General features: G+C 62.5%; 5 protein-coding genes across 5 annotated transcripts; all 5 read left to right on the forward strand.

The window, feature by feature from the left end:
* Positions 1–2,361: 2,361 nt before the first annotated feature.
* LMXM_22_0980 (conserved hypothetical protein) lies at positions 2,362–4,488 on the forward strand (the record flags this gene model as incomplete). Its single annotated transcript, XM_003875503.1, has 1 exon — positions 2,362–4,488. One exon carries the CDS (start codon positions 2,362–2,364, stop codon positions 4,486–4,488), a length of 2,127 nt encoding a protein of 708 aa, XP_003875552.1.
* Positions 4,489–5,498: 1,010 nt separating this feature from the next.
* Positions 5,499–9,146, forward strand: LMXM_22_0990 (conserved hypothetical protein; the record flags this gene model as incomplete). Its single annotated transcript, XM_003875504.1, has 1 exon — positions 5,499–9,146. The coding sequence occupies one exon, from the start codon at positions 5,499–5,501 to the stop codon at positions 9,144–9,146; it is 3,648 nt and encodes a 1,215-aa protein (XP_003875553.1).
* A 1,378-nt stretch (positions 9,147–10,524) lies between these two features.
* On the forward strand, positions 10,525–12,288 carry LMXM_22_1000 (conserved hypothetical protein; the record flags this gene model as incomplete). Its single annotated transcript, XM_003875505.1, has 1 exon — positions 10,525–12,288. One exon carries the CDS (start codon positions 10,525–10,527, stop codon positions 12,286–12,288), a length of 1,764 nt encoding a protein of 587 aa, XP_003875554.1.
* Positions 12,289–14,486: 2,198 nt separating this feature from the next.
* On the forward strand, positions 14,487–16,253 carry LMXM_22_1010 (conserved hypothetical protein; the record flags this gene model as incomplete). The annotated part of the gene is made up of 1 exon (XM_003875506.1): positions 14,487–16,253. The coding sequence occupies one exon, from the start codon at positions 14,487–14,489 to the stop codon at positions 16,251–16,253; it is 1,767 nt and encodes a 588-aa protein (XP_003875555.1).
* Positions 16,254–17,787: 1,534 nt separating this feature from the next.
* Positions 17,788–19,266, forward strand: LMXM_22_1020 (hypothetical protein, unknown function; the record flags this gene model as incomplete). The annotated part of the gene is made up of 1 exon (XM_003875507.1): positions 17,788–19,266. One exon carries the CDS (start codon positions 17,788–17,790, stop codon positions 19,264–19,266), a length of 1,479 nt encoding a protein of 492 aa, XP_003875556.1.
* Between the last annotated feature and the right edge of the window lie 491 nt (positions 19,267–19,757).

Consider the following 19,757-nt stretch of genomic DNA (forward strand, 5'->3'; position numbering starts at 1 on the left):
CCGTACTCTTCTCCCCCCCCCCACCACCACCACTCGCCCCTATCGCCGGCCCTCACCTTCATCTCCAGTGCCGCGACCGCTTTCAGCAGTGCATAGACACAGGCGCACCCACCCACACACACACACACACACACACACACGCCTCCGACCCCCTAACGCCGTGTCTTCCTCATCATGGACCCCTACTACTACATGCTGGCGTTTATGTTCGCCTTCGTGTTTTTCACCCTGTTCCTGCTCACCCGTAGCGCTGACAGGATCGCGAAGGAGCGGAAGGCTGAGGCTGAGGTTGCAGCCGCCGCCGCCTCGGTGAGGGACGGCGAAAGCAACGCCATGGGCAGCACCCGCGTCCGCCGTGCCCGCCGAGAGGAGTAAGAAGTGGCGAAGAGGAAGTGGACAGTCTACATGTGCGCGCAGGTGCGCTCATTCACGCGAAGTGGTTGCGGTGGCCACTTTCCGACGTATTTCCTTGCGCCCACACACATACACGCACACACAACGCACCCACCTCTACACGCGAGGTGTATCGTGCTTGTATGGCGTTGTCTCTGTTTTCTTTTAGTCTTCCTTTAGTAATGCGCGTGGGCGTGCACAAGGATGTGCGTCGTCGTCGCTCTGTGTCTGTATCGCTGCCTGCATCGGCGTGCTTGTGTGTTGGTGCCGCCGTACCTTCTTCTTGTTCGAGGGGCCGTCTGGTGACTCGATCGCCTTGGCGATTCGGTTTATGAGTTGTCCACTGTCTCCCTGTGTGCGGTTGCAGTAATGGTTGTACTTAAGCAGCTCTCCACCTTCTCCCTATCATTGGATAGTACCGGTCCCGCCCCTCATCCTCCCCCACCCCCCACCGCACCCCACCCGCAGCGACAAGGAGGAGGTGGGGCAGAGCAGGAGAGGACGACCGGTGATGTGGAAGGGACCACGCGAAAATGAAAAAAGATGCGCACAAACACACCCGAGAATGCATACGCCGCTCATGCGTGTGTGCACGCGACGACGTCAGCGGTTCGAAGACCTCCCCCCTCCCCCACCCCACCCCGCTGCCTCTCCCTCTGTGTGTCCGTGCCTCTCTCGAGACCTGCCCTGCCCGCCTCATCCTTTTGCGCGGGGTCCAGCACTTGGTATGCGCACGCGCACACCTGGGTGGCGAAGACAGGCGAAAAATCACGTCCAACCCCGGACGGGTGGTCTGTGCGCAGTGGCGCAGGGCATCATCATCTCGGGTTGCATGGTGTAGGTGTTTGCGAGTTGTGGAGGTTCGCCGCGTCGTCTGCCTCGCCTGCCCTCCCTCCTCCCTCTTGCAACACGCACACGCACACGCACACACGCACACGCTTTTCTCCTCCTCTGCCCTCGTGCTTCGCCATTTTGAGATACATCACACGTGCAACACACACACACACACGCACACACACACACACACATAGATAAGTATACACCCACACGTACAGGCACATTCGGTAGGAATAGCACGTGGACGGTACTCCCTGCCCTGCTGCGCCTTCGGTGATGCTGTGTGCAGGAGGTGACATTTGCCGCGCTCTTCTTTATCTGTGTCGTGCATCCGACAGGTACACACACGCACGCCCGCACGAAAGGGGGACCTTCAACGTGCGTTGAGCGAGCGAGCACAGCCGGGAGAGAGAACGGAGTGAACGGTGCGGGCAGGCCGCAGTGCGCCGCAGAGAAAAAGGGAGGCAGAGAACGTTCCCCAGCATGAGCAACAGCTACTCGCCCTTCTCGACTGCGCCCGTCGCGCGTGGCACCGGTGTGTCTGCGGCCTATAACCACCATCTGCACCACCACCACCATGCGAGTAGTAGTAACAGCAACGGCCTCATGGACGGAATGCTGCCACCGCCGCTAGGGACCCTGTCGCCGGGTGTTCCAGCAACGGCGGCCATCGGCAGGGGTGGTGGCGGGGGTAGCATGCTGCCGTATCCAATTCCACCTCCTCAGTCTCAGCAGCAGCAGCACGCGGCATCCGCCTCCATCATGAACACTTGCGGTCCAACAGGCAACGTCGGTGCGGGAATGCTCAGCAGCGGCCCAGCCGTCCCAGCACCCCGGTCCGCCGCCACCCTACTTGCTGAGGCCACGGGCGCGCCACCGCCGCCGCCGGCACCATCGCGCGTGTCAGTCAACACCGCAGGCATGCCTGCTGCTGCTGCTGCTGCTGGAGGTCTCGCCGCGGGCATTGCCGGCGCGATGGCAACAGCGCCGCTGCTTGGTGCGTCTTCTGTGCCGACCATTACTCCATCCTTGGCAGCGCTAGCAGCAACAACGCCCGAATCGGCTGCCGCGACGTCGGCGGCCGCATTAGTGTCGCCATCATTCAAGGTCTTCACCACATCTGCGGCGGCCATGCTGTCATCGATGGCGGAGGCCGACGGGTTGGCGGACCCGGTAGAGGGCGCTGGTGGTATCGCCGCCTGCTCCGTAGTTGGTGCCCCGGTTGCCGCCGCCACCGCCGCTGCAACATCCACCGCGGCTCCTTTGCTGCCGGCACGGCCGCCTGCCATTAACCCTCACTCCAAGGTTGAAATCCAGTTTACGCTTCCCACCACGCAGGGGCGCGCTGACGCAGACGAGTGTGACGCGTTCGGCTTCGAGGAAGAGTCGGAAGATGACTGTGCCGCCGACATCCTTGCGCAGGTCCTGATGACAATCAGGGACGTTGACCGCAACAACGATCCCGAGGAGGCGGATCTGGAGATGCGGGGAAAGGAATGGTGCACCTTTATCCTCGACAGCGGCGACGCCCGCCAGGCAGCCGCGGCTCTAAAGGCGAAGATGTCGCAGCTGACGGACAACAAACTGCATGTGATGCTGAACGGCTTGGCCAGCGCTATCATCTATCACAACACCTGGGCCGCTGTCTTGCAGTTGGGAATCCAAGAGAAGGCCACGCTGCGCCATCTGGTCCTGCGCATTGTCCTGAAGATGCTCGTCGCGCACCGCTGTGTGCCGTGTGAGGCAGAGAAGTACGTGGCGGTTCTGGTAAAGATGCTTATCGTAGGCTGGGTAAGCATGCAGGGGACTCTCGACACTGTAGAACTGTGCCTGCAGCACGATGAGCTCATCCATATCGGGCTGCGCATTATTGAGCACAGCTTCCATAAGTCGCGAAGAGTCTTGGAACTTCGCGCCGCCTTAGCGGCTCGGCCGCGTCTTGCGCGGCGCCTCGCGGAGCTGTACGCCACGGAGCCACGGTTTGAAGTGGATGTGGCGCTTGTCACACGCTGGTGGCGCGGGACACCGCCGACAATCTACTGCTCAGTGCCGATGGAGAACTCCCAAGGGGACTCGCTGTCGAACCCCGTGACGTGCATGGCGTACTTCGGCGTCCGTGATGAGGTGGTGACAGGCGATATGAGCGGCACAGTCACTCTTTGGGGTCCACCGGGGTCGTCCCGTCAGCCGTCGGCCAAGAACCCGCTAGGGTTCCCGCATGTGAGCGTTCGCCCCCGCGGCGTCGTGCCGCTGCCGATGAACTGCGTCCCTGTCGCGATGGCTGGCCAGCGCTTGGATGGACAATACCTTGCCATCGCCGGCATGCCGTTCAAGTCGCGCAAGCCGTACTCAAAGTACTGTGGGCGACCAGCCGTTAGGCCGTCCTCGACTTCTGCTCCTGCCACTGCGATGGCGGTAGCCGATTGTGCAGTGGACGGAGTGGGCGTGCCAGGGGATGCGGCGAGCATGGCAACAGGGGCGGCGGTTGGCACAGGCAACGCCGGCGCCATCATTGTCATCACATGCAACGAGAACTCGATCCGGTGGAACAAGGGCGAGATCGTCATGCGACCGCCAGGGATTGCCCTGACCGCAATCACGGCGTTCCGAAACTCTATCGTTGCCGTAGGCGAGAGCGCTGTCAGCGCCGCTGCCGCTGGTGGGCCTGGGACGGCGGGTATGTTGAGCGGCAACGCCAGTGCCCCTCACCGACTGAGCTTTGTCGATGTCATGAGCGGCAGCGTCATGCGCCAGATTCCCAACGCGCATGGCGACTACATAACTGCGCTGACAGTGCTCGAGGAGAGCAGCTACGTTCTTCTCTCCGGCGGCCGCGATGCCGCAGTGAAGATGTGGGACCCGCGCTCGCGCGAGGACACCCCTGTCGTAAACACAGCGCTCTGCACCCGCGCGCTCCACCACGAGACCACCATCTCTTCCATCCACACGACCGGCTACAACATCATCACGACCGACGTCTACGGCGCCATGGCCGTGTGGGACCTCCGCAACATGGCGACGCCATACAAGCGGCATCAATTCGCGTACCCTATCGCAGAGGCTACGCTCATTCAACAGAATCGTGCTGCACTCGCCACGACGCGCGGTATCATAACGGTCGCGCTTGACACGCTTGGGCCACAGGACCTGTACTACGATAAGGGCATCTGCACCCGCCTGCTGGCGAACGACGCCGGCAACCTCCTCTTCGTAGCGCGGGAGGGCGAGCTGGACGTGTTCGCCGTGTCCAACTTCTAACACTGCAGAGAAATGGCGGGCTTTGTGTTGGAGGGGGCGATTGAAACGGAGGACAAGAACTGTGGGTGGATGAGGGGTGCTGCGGGGTTGGGGGTTGGGGGGGGGCAGGAAGCATCGCGGTGGGGCGCGCATGTGGAGGTGATCACTATCCTCCGCCACAGAAGACACCCGTGTCAAGTGATGCGGTGCGCGTCAGAGAGAGAAGGAGAGAGACGATGCGACGCGCATGGAGGGTGGCGGAGATGCAGGGCGGCACTTTACCGGTTCATCTTCCCTCCCTCCCCCGTCCTTCTTCATTCTCCTCCGTTATATCCGTTGTGTTGTTCTCATAACTGTTGTGGTGAAGCGTGTGAGGGCTTTTGGTGTGCTTGTGGGCTAGTAATGGCACTGCCGAGTGCTGACTCGACAGCTATAAGCGGAGAGCTGAAGCAAGCAACGCACTGTTCTTCCCCTTGCCCTTCCGCCCTACTGCAACCCTCCCTCCCTCCCTCTCGGCTCCGCGCGTACTAGAGGCGGTCGGAGCACAGCGGGCCAAGGTACAACTTGTGTGTGAGCCCGTGGCCAGTTGTTACGCCTCTTGTGTATACCTCCTCGCAGCCTCTGCTCGCGAAGAGCAGCGTGCGATGGGGGGAGAGTGAGGGCAGTGGCGCAATGCGTGAGGTGAGCTGCAAGGCACGGCTGTTGTCTCCACCTCTCCTTCTGAGTGTCTGCCTGTGTGTCTGCGTCTCCGTTGCCCACATCTCCTCTTGCCTCCATCTCTCTCTCTCTCCGGCTCTCTCCTACATACACATGTATGTCTGCTGACGTACATGCTACATGTTTGCCTGCCCCTCATGCAGTGCCACCACAACATATTAGTCGGCTGGGCTAACTCCGCTTCTTGTACTGCTGCCTTCCTCCCGCAACAGCAGCAGCAGCGGCCTCTCCCTCCTTCACCTTTGCTTTTACTGTGGGTGGATTAGTCGCTAGGGGTCCCTCTCGGTGCTTGCGCCTGTGTGTGTGTGTGTGTGATGTACCGCGCCCGATCCTGCGGCGTCGTGGCGACGGCAGCGGCAGTCCCACGCGTCCGTGCCGCTCTCGACACGGTGGCCCGTAGCTACACACCCATCTACGCCCCTGACCCGGCCACGGATCACCTTGGCGCCCTCCGCAGCGCCGACGAATGCCGCACCTTGTGGGCTCAGCACATTCCTGTGCCGTCGCTGACACGTGCCATCGAGCTCTGGCTGCGCTTCGGTAATGACCCGGTCGTCCACACCGCGGCCTCTCCTGCATCAGCGGAGCGGGCGGAAGGGGGTGCGGCGCCGTCGTCCACGTCGCCCTTCGCCTATGTGGAGGACTACATGGGGTCGAACATGGTCACCGGTGCACCGGAACACGTAAAAGAGAGCGCTGAGCTCTGGTCCGAGTACTTTGAAACTAAGTATGTGCGACGTATGCGCCAGTCGCGGCGCACGTCGAAGCAGTACGTGGGCGTGCTTGGCGCGGCCGGCAGAGGTCGCGGCGCGGGCGAGAGCGGCGGCGGCAGCGCGTCCTCGTCGCTCGCCAATTTGCTTCTCGACGAAGCGGATCACCCGAACACGAAGTGGGAGGCCGACACCTTCTTCTGCGAGGTTGCCTACCTCAGTGAGCGTCACCTCAAGACGAGAGTGACGAACTACCTGCAGCTCGAAAAGCTGCTCTGGGGCGGCACCGCAAAGCCGGATGCTTTTGTGCAGTTTTTCGAGGCCTTCCAGCAGCAGACCATCACCCGCATCCCCCTTCCCGTTCCGTCCATCTGGGTGTACGAGAGCACGGAGGCGAAGAAGAAGTGGGCGGAACGCTACCTGCCAGCCTGCAGCGCTGCGCACGACTTCTTCCAGGAGAAGCTGCGTCCCCACGCCACCGACGCTGCTGCACAGGCGAAGTTACTGGCTGACGTCGCGGCCGCCTACCATCAGGTGCACGCCATCCTGCTGGAGCGCAGCGCGCGCCAGGTCCAAGCAGGCGTGTACCCGAGCACGTGGACCGGTGGCGGCGCACCTGCCACAGCAACGGAGGAGGCCTGGGCGGCGAACGAGGTGGAGAAGGAGCAGCGCCGCACGGACGAGGGCGTCTACGACCCCGAGGACCTCCTCGACACCACCGCCGAGTGGGCCGCCGAGCACGCGAAGATCCAGGCCATCCTTGAGCAGCCTCTCACGAGCAGCGGCAGTGATGGCGAGGCGTCGTACGGCTTCTCCCTGCAGGACTTCTGGCTGCACACGGAGCGCAGAGAGGCGCTGGAGACGGTGCATGTGCTGGAGTCCGAGTCCCTCGCCCGTGTCGCGGCCGCCGCACGCTGTCGACTCTACAGCGAAACGCCGTTACCTGCCCTCTTCGCAGGATTGGAGGAGAGTTTGGCCAAGGCACGCCTCGACCTGCGTTCGGCGGTGCTGAAGCCACACTTCAATAGTGTGTGGTGTCGCATGCACTACGTCAAGTTCGGCGCTGCCTCGCTCGTGCAGCACACCCACACGGCGAGCCGGCAGCTGTTGTTCCACTACGCTGCCTCGACGCAGGTGGTGGCGGCTACAGCGGAGATGTACTACGCCACGAAGCCCTTGAGCAGTCAGCTGGACTACGCGTCGCCGTACACCTTCCGCCGCTCTTTGGCGCGGCACTGCTCTCACTATGGAGTGGCAATGGCGCACGCGGCACAGCAGCCGCTGCTGCTCAGCGCCGCCAACCTCGCCAAGGCGGAGGGGGCCATAGGCCGTGTAGTTCGACAGGCAGCCGCCCCGTTCGGCGCACGTCGCCGGGCGCTGTACAGCGCGGTCCAGCTGAGCAATCAGCGCCTGCTGAGCCCTGTCAAATCCGTGCAAGTGACGGCGCCGGCGCCGGAGCTGCTCGCTGCCGGTGCTGACCTCCTCACCATCTTGCGGGAGGAGAAGACACCCAAGGCGAAGGCAGCTGGAGAAACTCTCAAGGTGTGGCCGCTGGGCTCTCGGCAGACCGTCTCCTACGACTGGAAGTCCCCGGCGCTGGACAAGCTGCGCCTCCTGCGCCTCACAAACGGCTCCCTCACCACCGAGCAGGCGGTGCAGCGAGATCAGCTGCGGCAGGCGGGGCGACTCGAGATTTCGCTGTGGCGACGGCGCACCGCCGAGGAGCGACAAAACGTGCGCGCGCAGATGCAAAAGGAGGCGGCCGATGTGCAGGCGCTCGTCGCCGAGACGCCGGCCCTCCAGGAGGTGTCGGCGTACGCCTCGCACCTCTACGGCAAGCTCACTCGTGAGCAAGAGCAGGCGCACTCATACAGCGACGCCGCGTCGACGCCGCAGGTGTGGGACGAGGCGAGCGGAGAATGGGTCTTTGCTGTCATGCTTGACGATAACGTGCCGCTCTCCGAGACGCAATCAATGGAGGTATTTCTCCCGTACGTCGACGCAGCGGGCCGGCGCCTGCCGAACGGCGAATACCGCGTGGTCGTTCGCGCCGTGGACCGTGAGTTGAACCCAACCGAGCATCCGACGCTCATGAGCGATGCTGCCTCCTCCTCCTTCTTCGTGGTCGATGCACTCCCGCAGCTCTATGCGCAGTACACACAGCATCAGAAACCCGCCGACAAGGCCACGGAGGCGCCGACAGAGGCGCCGCTCGAGGGCGACATGCCAGGCAAGGATTTAATGCCATTCTGCGCTTTTCTTCGTGAGACCGGTCTGTACATCTCGCTCAGCGCCGAGTTCGCCATGGGCCAGTCCTTGGATAAACAGGGTAACATCTCGGTGGCAGAAGTGGCAGCAGTGCTGAGAGGCACAGAGTACCACCGCAGCCAGTGCGAGCACGGCATCACCGACGCTCAGCGCACTATTGAGCCGCAGTGCCGTCTGCACTGGTCCCTCTATCACCCAGGCGCGACGGAGCAGGAGTGGGCAGCGGCGCGGCGTCGTGTGCTGCGGCGTGCCATGGCGGAGGAACGCGACTGGTGGCTGCCCGACCCTATGCTGGAGGTGACGGATGTGCGAACGGACAGTGCCAGTGCTGCGTCCTTCTCGTTCGACGCCTACCCTGCCGTTGCACGGTATGGCACGGAGCTGTGCACGGTCCTGCCTGCGCATGGCTCGAATCACATGGAGTACGCTGTTTTACCTCCGGCCCCTGGCGTCAAGACCACGGCGTGTGGCACCGGCGCGCAGGTGCAGGTGGAGTGCACCGTGGACGGGACCGGTGCCCTCACATCGTTGCATTACGGCGCACCCATCAGCGTGGCGGACGTCACGGTCGAAGACGCGTTGAGGGCAGCCATGGAGGCAATACAAGTGGCGCAGATGCGGCACAACACGCTGTCGATGGTGAAGCTGTGCGCGTTCGAGAAGCAGGCTCAGACGATGCTGTTCTGCGGCATTCACGGCTTCGAGTTCGGCGGCAAGCACAGTCGCACCTATGCGTATGCGTTGGATAAGGCAAAGCGCGAGATGGCGGAGACGGCCGAGGCTGGCCAAGTGGCCTCGCTCCAGGCCGCCGACGCCGAGAAGCTGCGGCTATCAGATCAGGAGCAGACGTCGGCTGCCGTGGATCGCTTCGCATCACAGACCAACCCTGAGCAGCGCCTGACCCGCTTCGCGCCGCGCTCGACCATGAGCGGCTACAGCATGGAGGACGTCGGCCCCGAACAGACATCCACGTGGGGCCTGTAGTGACGCGTGCCATTTTCTCTCTGGGCGGGCGCGTGAGGGCGGGAGAGAGGAGGGGGGAGGTGATGGCGCATGTCATTCTTTTCCTCACGTTTTCTTTTTTTGCGTCTTCTGCCGGCGCGTCGGTGCGGTGCGTTGTGCCTGAAGAGGGAGCGCTGTTCGTGGCCAAGTCTCAGGCCGCTCTCTCTTAGTTCCTGTTGTTGTAGTTTCATCGCGCGCGCGACACCATCGTCTGTATGTTGTCCTGGATGAAAGTGAGTGGGGGGCGCGCGAGACTTGGACAGGAGTGCGTTACCGGCGTCGCTGTCGCTCTCCGTGTCGCAGAAGCACTTTTCTGTGTGGTTGATGTTTCCTGAATCCGCGGTCACCGAAGCTTGGTTGGCGTTGTCGCTGTCTCCGCCTTCGTCCCCATCCTCTCCTCTCCCCTGTCTGACGGTCTCTGCGTGCGCGCAGTTGTAGGGGGATGGGGAATGGATTCACATCCGTGTTCGCCATTGCGGCCCTCACACCTAGACACGCACCCCATCACAGACAACGCAGTGGAGCCACGGCTTCTCTTGTAGTCGATAGGGACAGAGGCGCACGGCAACGGGCGAGAACGAGGGGGTGAGCAGAGTGAGTTTGTGTCGCTACAGTGGTGTCTCGTGTGCACAACGTCGATGGCGCTCACGTTCTGGTCATCCACTCGCACGCGCGTATAGGCTGTTTTCCATGCGGCTGTGCGCATCGGCTCCTCCCCCACTCCACCGCACCCCACCCCTCCAATAACAATGTTCTCTTTTACGAGCTCATGCGTGGCGTGCATGCACGCACAGCCGGAAATCACCACTATCGCCAACATTCTCCCGTTCTACTCACCCCCACCCACCCCCTGCTCCACTCCCGCAACCCCATGAGCATTATCGTGCCCGTGCGTGTGTGTGTATGTGTGCCTCCTCACGTCCAAGATCGACTTCGCGACGGCAACATCAAAGTGCAGCCTCACCCCCGGGTCGGCACGCGATACCGCATTGGATCCTAGACACAACACGCGCACACAAGCACAAGCGCTGCAGAGCAAAAGAAAAAAAGGCGGGGAAGGCGCGCCAAGTCGGAGTGAGGCGCACGCGTACAGCGGCAGCATCGCGATCCCCTTGGCACCGACTCCACCCCTCCCCCGAACAAAAAAAATCTCGTGTAACGTATCGCATCAGGCAAGTATCGACGCTGTGCCCAACGAACACGCACCGTCTCCACCGCCATACACGCATACATACTTCCATAGACAGTGTTAAGCGGTCAACTTCACACCACCCTAAAGCAAGGTAACGCCGCCGGCATCCTAATCAGCAGCCGAGAGGGCAGCCTCCCGCAGCGGCAGCGCCGTCATCACCTGCGGACAATGCCATCCCTACGGGAGTACTGGCAGAGCGGCTTCCGCGGGCTGCACATCGAGGAATGCATCAGCAACGCGTTTGCCGACTTTGCCCCCTATGCCGGTGCTGACCAGCAGCGCATTGTCGTCTCCCGCCAGACGCCGGCTCCTGGCAGACCAGTAGCGCGGAGCAGCGACGCAGCAGCGGTTGCCGCCGTTGTCGGCACCCCTATCAGCCCGGCGTCGCACGTCGCATCCTCATCGTCTGTTATCGTTGAGGAGAACGGGGACTTCACGGTGCAGATGCGCGACCCGCACGCCGGCTCGCTGGCATTCTCCACGACGGGCCACATGCAGATGGAAGCGGCCGTGCGTGTTGACATACCGGTGCAGTCATCCGCATCGGGTCGTGCCAGCACCTCCACGGGCGCAGAAAGGGCCGCGGCTGAGATGACTGTGCTCTCGGCCTTGTCTCCGACGAGGGAGTCAGGCTACGGAGTCATCGGGCAACGCCGCGCGAATGGCGCCACTGAAGTGGTTACGAACGCGGCCGCTACAACGGCGGCGGCGGTGGTGGCCATGCACCCCGTGGCGGAACCCGGACCGTCGTACCTGCGTTTCACCGACTTCACCAGGCCTCTCACGATGGCTGCGAGCGAGGCCACGGCCGACAGCATCAGCACTGCTCATGCACCAGCACCATGGGGGCAATTAGAGATTGACATGTCCCTCCCGAACTGGTCCGCCAACCGACAGAGCATCGGGGCCCGGGCCGGGCCTGCTGCGCTGAGAGTGAACCGTACCCTGTCTGCCGCGGCGGCGGCGGCTGCCAAGTCACCCATGAACTCCGCCTCGCTGTCCGAGGACGAAGTGCCCGATAATGCTGGCCGTGACGCGGGCTACCGGTATCAGTACACACTCGACGCCGCCGTTTGCGTGCCGTTTGGCGGAAGCGGCGCCGATGCATCGAGAGTGGCGAAGCGGATGCTTGACGGCAAGCCTGTCGTCGTGCTGCCGGCAGCGCCATGGGCACTGACGTGCGGCGTGCAGCTCCCTCTCGCGCTGGGCGACACCCTCATCGGCATCTCAATGCAGAACGACCGTGCATCGTCCGTGACGATGCCGCTCCCCGGCGTGGAGTGGGTCGTGACGGCTCCTGGTACAACCCCGTCGGGCGCCTCTTCTGTACAAGTCGATCCCCTGGTGTCCGCCGCCGACGAGGCGCGCTACACCGCGTGTGTACCCTCCCTTTTGTATCCGAGTCACAGCACCGGCAGCAGCGGCTCTGGCGACGTCACCTCACCTGCCAGCGCCGCAGCGACGCCGCCGTACGTGGCCATCCCATCGATCACAGTTCGTCTCTTGCTCGTGCAGACACTGGCCAGCCATACCCTTGTGCGCCGCGACGCATCGAACCTGTCCGCCTCGCAGCTGGACCTGAGCGGAAGTGGATACGGCGCCAGCACGAATAGTTCCCGTATCGCCTCCTCGTACGACTGGCGCCAGCTTCCCACGTTGGTCGGCGTCAATGTCGGGCTCGACCGCGATCGATTACGCATGAGCGCCGCATCGATCCTGCACAATGGTGAGATCGACCTGGAGGCGGCGGCGGTGCTCGATGTGACACCGTGGATGCCACAACTACCAACCTTGCTCAGGCTGGGGTACAACAATGCCGGGCGACTAGCAGCGGGCATCACGTCGCTCTTCTACGAGACGGTGACGGCCACGCTGGGGATGCACATGGCACATGGAGAGCAGGCAAGGTTTGGCATTGAGGTCAGCTTCTAGAGGCAGACGCGACTACAAATTCGCGCCGCTCTCCTGCTGCCCCACCGCTGTCTCTCTCGTGGCGGAGCAAGTCGAAGGATGGCAGCACGCGTATACGCTGGCTCAGATTGGACGGGAGCGAAGCAGCGGCGCAACACTTCCCTGTCTCTCCCTCTCCCTCTCATAATGCTAGCTTGTCCTTTCTTTCGTATTCCCATCAGCTCACGCGTGCCCGCGCATGTGCGAGGGCGCAGCAGAAGGGGGGACAAGAGAAGGCAGTCGAGGAGTTGTCATCTGCTCACCCCCTCCCATGCCAACCGCACTGCCGATGACGCGCACGCCTGATGAGCGCTTTCTTCGCTTTACGCTCTCGGTCTTGGCGTTTTGTGTTGTTTCTCCTTCTCCGATTTTTAGTTTGCATGGCGCGCTGTCCGCTGGCGATGCCGAGCACACACCGTCCTCCTCTCGCCCTGCGCGTACATCTGGGTGGGTCATTTCACGGACTCCCGGGGAGCGACGCCACTCGAGCCCTCTCGATACCCCAGGCACGCCGTGTGTCTGTGCACCTCTTTACTGGCGTGTGCCCGGGCGTGGGTGGGGGTGGGGGGAGGGGGTGCGGCATCACTGTGTGCTCTGACTGGATTAGACTGTAAGCCGCCCAGTGGCGCGCGCCGCTGCCGGTGATGGTTGGTGTTCGTTTCCAGATTGTGTCTCTGCGTGTCTTCCTGTGTTCGCCGGTCGTCGCAGTCGGTTGTCGTGTCGTCGTGAGCCTTCTCCATCATAGAGCAGACTTATCATATCCAAAAGTAACTCCCACCGATGTCCCAAGCTCGCGTGATCAAGGCGATGCCGTCCCCCGCGCGGGTCTCCGCTCCCCGTGTCTGTGTGGTGGTCTGTGACATGCCTGCGTCGCTGCCATTTTTCTTCCTCCACACTCATCGCCGATGGCTGTCTGTCTCTCATGCGGGTACACCAGCACAGAGGTGCGATAGCCTCGCAAGTGCCATCGTGGTTCTTGCGCTGAGATCGCAGGCAGCACTGCCCATGGAAAGACGTGCGGAAGGGGAGAGGGGCAAGGACAGTGCGTGGCTTGCGGGTCTGTACGTGCGCATGTGCCAGCCTCAAAAGGAGGGGGGAGGGGGCGGTCTCTCACTCAGCAGGGTAGTACGCCGTCCTCCACCACCGCGAGACGGTGGCGCGAGCACTGAGAGGCCAAGGCGCGCCCACGCCGGCGAAACGGTGTCGCCACTTGCACAGCGCAGAAAGAGTAACATGCGCACACCGCCTCCTGTCTCCTCCTCTGGCACCTTCCGAAGAAGTATGCACGGGCGCGCGGGCCGTGACGCTGTCAAAGGCGCCGGCCTCCGCACTGCTTCACCCCCCCCCCTACACACACACACCCTCCCCTCCCCTCCCTTTCCTTTTCTACGGATGCACCTTTAGTATTCTCGCTTCCCCTCTCTCTCTTCTTGTCGGTGCCTCTTCGGCTCTTCTCCCCCCCTCCCCCGGACTGAGTCCACTGGGGACCCCCTCCCCCAACATCCCCCTCCCTCGCACATCCGCCGCCTGACGTGAGCTGCGACGCACTGCTGTTTCGTGTTCATCGTTGTGCATACACACGGAAGGGCCTGCACACATCACAAACCGGAAAAAGGGAGAGGAAGAAGCGCGTAGTCCACGCAGAGCTCTGCTCCGTCGTAGACTCCCCCCCCCCACAGCATCCGAACGCGTCAGGGCAGCGAACCCGTATACACCGCTTCAGACCAGCATCTTCGTGATCCTCTCCCCGCTCGTGTCTGCCGACTCCCCTGGTCGTTATACACGGGGCAGCCGTGAAGACAAGCAGGGGGCCGTTGCTTTATCGCCACTGCTGCGGTTCTCGTTGTGCGCGGCACCACACCACCACTGCCACCACTTTTGGGCTCTATCGGTGCGTGACCATTGGTGCGTCGGTGATAACGCGGCCGCCGCAACCGCAGGGGGGTCGTCGTCTTCTATGGCTTGTTCCTGTGTTGAAGGCCTCAACCCTATCTGCTCACCTTTGCGTGCGTGTCTTTCGCTTTCCCAGCACCCATCCTCGCCCTTCGCCCTGCTGTGGGTGTGCTCGCTTCCTGCCCCCTCCCCTCTCCCTTCCCGCGCACTCCTCACATCACCATCTCCCGTCACGCCGCGGGGAGGGGGGGGCGCACCGCTGTCGTTTTTGTCTTTTCTGCTCGCTGATGTCGTTTGACGGCGGTTGCGCAGATAGCCGCGGAACGAAGTCGGTACTGGCAACGCCGTCCGCACCAGCGAAGCGAACGACCATGTCCGTCACACCGCCGCGGTCGGGCATCGCTGCCGTCAAGGTTGGGACCTCCTCAAGGATACTGCTGCTCGCGCAGATGGTGCTCTGCGCGATAGGCATCAACCTTTGCTTTGGTTGGTGGTCCATCAAGCAGGAGCGCGCCATCACAAAACCCTACTTCATAGCTGACAGTGCCTTTGCCGCCTCGATGACTGCGACTGCAGCGTCAACTCACGACGCGCGTCGTGCCGCAGCGGTGGCAGCAGCGAAGTCGAATGCCCCGCCTGGTAAGCCGCACGTTGTCTACCTCTCCACAGTGTACGGCATTAGTTTGACGCAAACGTTGGCAGGTGCCATCGTGAGCGCAGCGCTCCTGGGAATGAATAGTCTCCTGCGTCGTTTGATGCGGAGCTACCAGCAGCGATCCGCCAGCCAGCGTGGCGTGAAGGCGAACGTATCGGCCGCACTGGATCAGAATCAGTCCACCGTGCTGAGTCGGCGAGACGTGCGGGAGATGTTGGCCATGGGCTTCTCCAACATCTTCGGCACGTCGCTCGGCTACGCCGCCATGCGCCGCGTCTCCTACCCCGTCGCGCTGACCGCAAAGATGGGCAAGATGCTTCCCGTCATGCTTGTCGGCTTTGTGTGGTACCGCGCGCGCTACCCGGCCAAGAAAATTGGGGCGTGCCTGCTCATCACCAGCGGCGTCATCGCCTTCTTTCTACTGGAGAGTCGCATCACCAGCTCCGCCAGCGCATCCTCTGCCACCGCCGCCGGCAGCAGCAGCAACACCGGAACGAGCGCAAAGCGCGGCGCGGCATCATCCTCGTCATCTCTCCTCGGCATGGCGCTGCTCCTGCTCAACCTGCTCATGGACGGGTACACGAACTCAACTCAGGATATCCTCGTCGAGCGGCACCGGTGGAGTGGGGCGTCGCTCATGATGCGGACGAACCTTGTCTCGGTGGGGTGTGCCCTATCGCTTCTCTTCGCACTGGAGTTGGGTGAACAACCTTGGAGCTGGCTGGCGTCGTTCTCGCACCACACCGTGACTTTGGCGATGCGCAGCCTCCCCATGCCGAACAGCGCACTTGGTCGCGTATTCGCGGCTTGGCTGGAGCGCGCTAGCGGAGTCTCGGCCACGTCGGTCGTTCCGTTCCACGACCTCTCCCATTTTCTCGCCTTCCTCGTGCACTGCCCGGAGGCGCGCCACGACGTGTTCCTCATGAGTCTCCTAAGCGCACTTGGGCAGCTGTTCATCTTCCACACAATCACCGTCTTTGGAACGCTGGCGATGACCGCGATGACCCTGCTGCGCAAGAGCGGCAGTGTCATCCTCTCCATCGTGGTCCACGGGCACACCGTGCAAAACGCACAGTGGGTCTCGCTCGGCGCCGTCTTCATCGGAGTCGTTCTCGAGGGCTACATCAACATTCAAGAAGCCTCGCTCAGGCAGGGGCAAGCGACCGCGAAGCGGGCGGCACCGCGCGAAGCCGCAGCGACTGCGATTCCATCGTCGTCTAGCAGGGTTGTGACCGTCAACGGCACCCCGGCCCCCGGATACGCGGACGTCAGCGCGAAGAACAACGCATCTGAAGATTCAGAAGCGACAGCGCTGGCCAAGGTGCGGGCGCTCCGCGCCATCGCCGCCACAACTGCTGCACCCGCCTCGTCACCACGAAAAGCCAAGAAGACGCAGTAAAGGCTACCGAGACGCACGAGGAAAGGGCGGTGCCGGCGAGTTCAACGGTAGCCACCAAAGGAGGGGAAGGGGGGATCCAGTGTAGGCGGCGCGACTACTCTGTCTTGGCGCCTTGCAAAACCTGTCTTCAACTCCGTCAGACATGAGATGTGCCATGCTACGGTAGAACTTGCATGGGCTGCAGTGCGCCTTCTTCCCCGCCCCTCCGTCCCCCTCTCCCATGCATGTGTATCCTGGTTGCAAGACTTTATGTACTGGAGTTTTGCTGTCGTCTCACAGCGTGCACCATCAACATCCCACGCAGGCTCCCCCTCCTGCATCTAAGCCGCCCGGGGTGCTGTGGAGGCAACGCGAGTGCCAGAGAGGAGGAGGAGGCTACTGTGTCTGCTGCGCTCAGCTCTCCCTCATACAACACCTCCCGCGCAGCTGCCGTTTGTGTAAGTCCGCCTCTTATTCTTTTCACACACACACACGCGCAGCGGAACAGTCTGTGCGCTGCGATGTCGCGTCCCCTCCCCCTCCCCCCACTCTCCTCCGCACCTTCATCGCATCGCATCGCATCGCTTCTCTTTTCATGTCACTGCTCTTGGCGATGAAGGTGTTGCGGTAAGGGAATCCCCCCCTTCTCTTCCCTTTAATCTATACATGTGTGTGCGTGTGTACGTGTGTGTGTGTGTGATGCTGCTGCTGCTCACATGGCGACGGCTAAGCCTCGACTGTGTGCGCGCACGGGAAAACTCCCCTCTCGGCGGCTCATGCAATCCCTGAACAGTCTCTCCCTCCCTCCCTCCCCTCGTCTCGCTCGGTGTTTGCGTTAAGACAAGTCAAGCCGTTTTTTTCTCGTCGCTCCCCTTCTCCCCCACCCTCCTTGGTCGATGGGGGAGGTTGATACCACGGGATGGACGGAGGGAGGGAGGAAGGGATCACTCTGGTGAGGGTAACCGGTTCGCAGAGGAGGCCGCGAGGAAAGGTGGCGAGGGGCATGCGAAACAGAGAGGGAGCTCACGCCTGTGCGATCAGCAGGCGCGTGCACGATGCGTGACATGTCTGTGTCTGTAGTGTGCCATTCCGTCCCACATCGGGGAGTGCGATGCACTCATAAACATGTTTAGCTTCTCACTGAGGCATGAAGCTTCTGCCGTGCTGCATCTTTCCCCCTCGACACTTTCTCCCACCTTATCATCATCCCCACCCCCGATCCCAACTACCAACTCTGCTGCTGCCTCCGCTTCTGCTATCTGTATTCTTCACGTCCTTGTTATTGCCCTCACCTCCGCTGTTATGCGCACCGTGGGCGCTACCCCTGACGGATCACCACCATCACCACATCTTCCTGCCCCAATGTCCTTGTGACCGCATTACTGGCGTTTCTTTGCCCCTCACACACACACGCACGCACGCACCACCCCGCTACCTACCTCCAGCACAGAGAGAGAGCGCGAATATATAGGCGCGCGCACGTGCTCCACATCTGCGAGTATCCGCAGCAGCCTCCTCCCTCACACCCCACCCACCCCCTTCAGCGCGTGCGGTGATGAGTGTGTTGTGCTCTGACTCGTCATCTGCAGCACCCGACCCACCGACGCGCGAGGCGGTGCAGCGCCAAGAGGTAGAAGACCAGCGCCGAGAAACAGCTCCGACGGAAGCCACCAGATACGCACCATCCGCAGCGGCTGACGACGGAGAACTCGATGTGGCTGCGGTAGGCTCCCCCTCTGAAGTCCCTGACCTCAGCGGTAACACTCACCCCGTCTCCACCTCTGACGGCGTTGCAGCGGTGTCCTCCGTAAGCGCGTCGTCTCCGCTGTTCACCTCTTTATCGCTGTCCAACCACGCAGCTAGCCTACACACGTCAGCGCGACCTCGCGGGCCTCCCATGCGCACGGCCACAATGGAAACCCCGTCGCGCCTGTCCCTTCCTCCGTACTACCACACCGCTAGAAGTCTCAGCAATGAGTACCGTCGCCCTCCTCCGCCGGCGTCCGAGTCTTATGTGAGCATCAGACTCTCCCCACCACCACCTGACCCCAGCGGGGCGTATTTCTGTCAACATCAGCCATCGCCGCCGCCCCCTGCCTTCGCGGACAGGGGCGACGCGCCTGTGTTCTTTTCGGTGCATGGGAGTGCGCCGTGGTCAACAGCCGCGCCGATCACCGGAGGCGGTTTCTCCGCCGTCGCCGCCAGTGGCAACAGCACATGCACTTACGAACACCCTGAATGGCGACCACAGCTACACTCGCAGCGGCTATTCTTTTTTGGCCCGGAAAGGACCAGCGACGCCTGGTGTACGCACCCTGTACTGACTCTCGACATCGTCGGCGGTAGTTATAGTGAACTGGCCTACTCGTACACCGAGCCGAATGCGACCCCCGCCGACGCCGCGACGGCATCCGCTATGCTCTCTGTCAGCAGCAGCTTTTACAACACTCCCCTCGGCCAAGTCAACGGAACAAGCTCGGTCTTGGGTGGTATCCCAACACCGCCAGTGCTCACCTGCGTCGCCGTCTTTTCCGGTGGCGAGCAGGAAGTGTTCTGGCGCCATGCATGCCTTCGCGTGACGTGCGTACCCCTGACCAGCACCTCGGGACGACACCACGAGGCAGCAGGAGAGGCATCATGCAACGCGCAACCAGCGGTGAGCCTCGAAGAGATGAGAGACGGCGCCTGCAGCAGCAGTTGTAGCGACAGCCACAAGACGGGCTGCGCCAGTGGAAAGAAATTTGATGAGCTCGTGTGGCGCTGGCTCGACACACTCGACATGACTGACGCCGTCGAAGACGTCCTCTCCCCCGGCGCGGGTCGCGTGTTGGTTGTGTGGACGGCGGGTGTCATGTACGAGCAAGAGAGTAGAGGAGGGGGCGCTGGCAATGACGCACGGAAGTCGTCGGCAGCAGGAGCGCGCCTGGCGAGGCGGCTCGGTATCAGAGATGGTGGTGGAGAGGGCCGCGAAAGCGTCGTCCCTGGTGCACCGCGCGAGGTTGTCTTTGACGGAATGCGTCTGCTGCTCGACTGAGTCGCGCCCACTGCGCACGCCGAGGGCTCGTGGCGGGTGATGAGGAACCGGAGGCGACGCGAGCAAAGGATGGCGAGGTGCGCCACAATTGCCGTCCTCTCTTGCCCTAAGAGGAAAAGGGGAGGGGGGAAGTAGAACGAGCGCCACTCATCGTGCAGCCACAGGCTCTCGCGCACACACACACACACACACACACACACACACACACACACACACCGCACTTCATGAGCAAGCGCAGAGACGCTCACCGAAGAGAGGCAGCAGATGTCCTGCAACACGGCCTGCAGAGTAAGCACCCACTGCAGATCATGGTGTTGTTGGCCTCCCACAGGCACCCTAACCCCCTCCCTTCCCCTCCCCCAGTTGCGGCAACTCTCCCTGCCGCTGATGCACGTGTGCGTGGATGTGCGCATGCGCTTGCGTTGCGTCGATAGGGACCGTGTGCCCCCTTTCCGTCTTTAAGCGGGTGTCCCTCCCTCACTTTCTCTGGC

This window comes from Leishmania mexicana, chromosome 22, assembly GCF_000234665.1.
Source record: "Leishmania mexicana MHOM/GT/2001/U1103 complete genome, chromosome 22".
NCBI classification, from domain to species: domain Eukaryota; phylum Euglenozoa; class Kinetoplastea; order Trypanosomatida; family Trypanosomatidae; genus Leishmania; species Leishmania mexicana.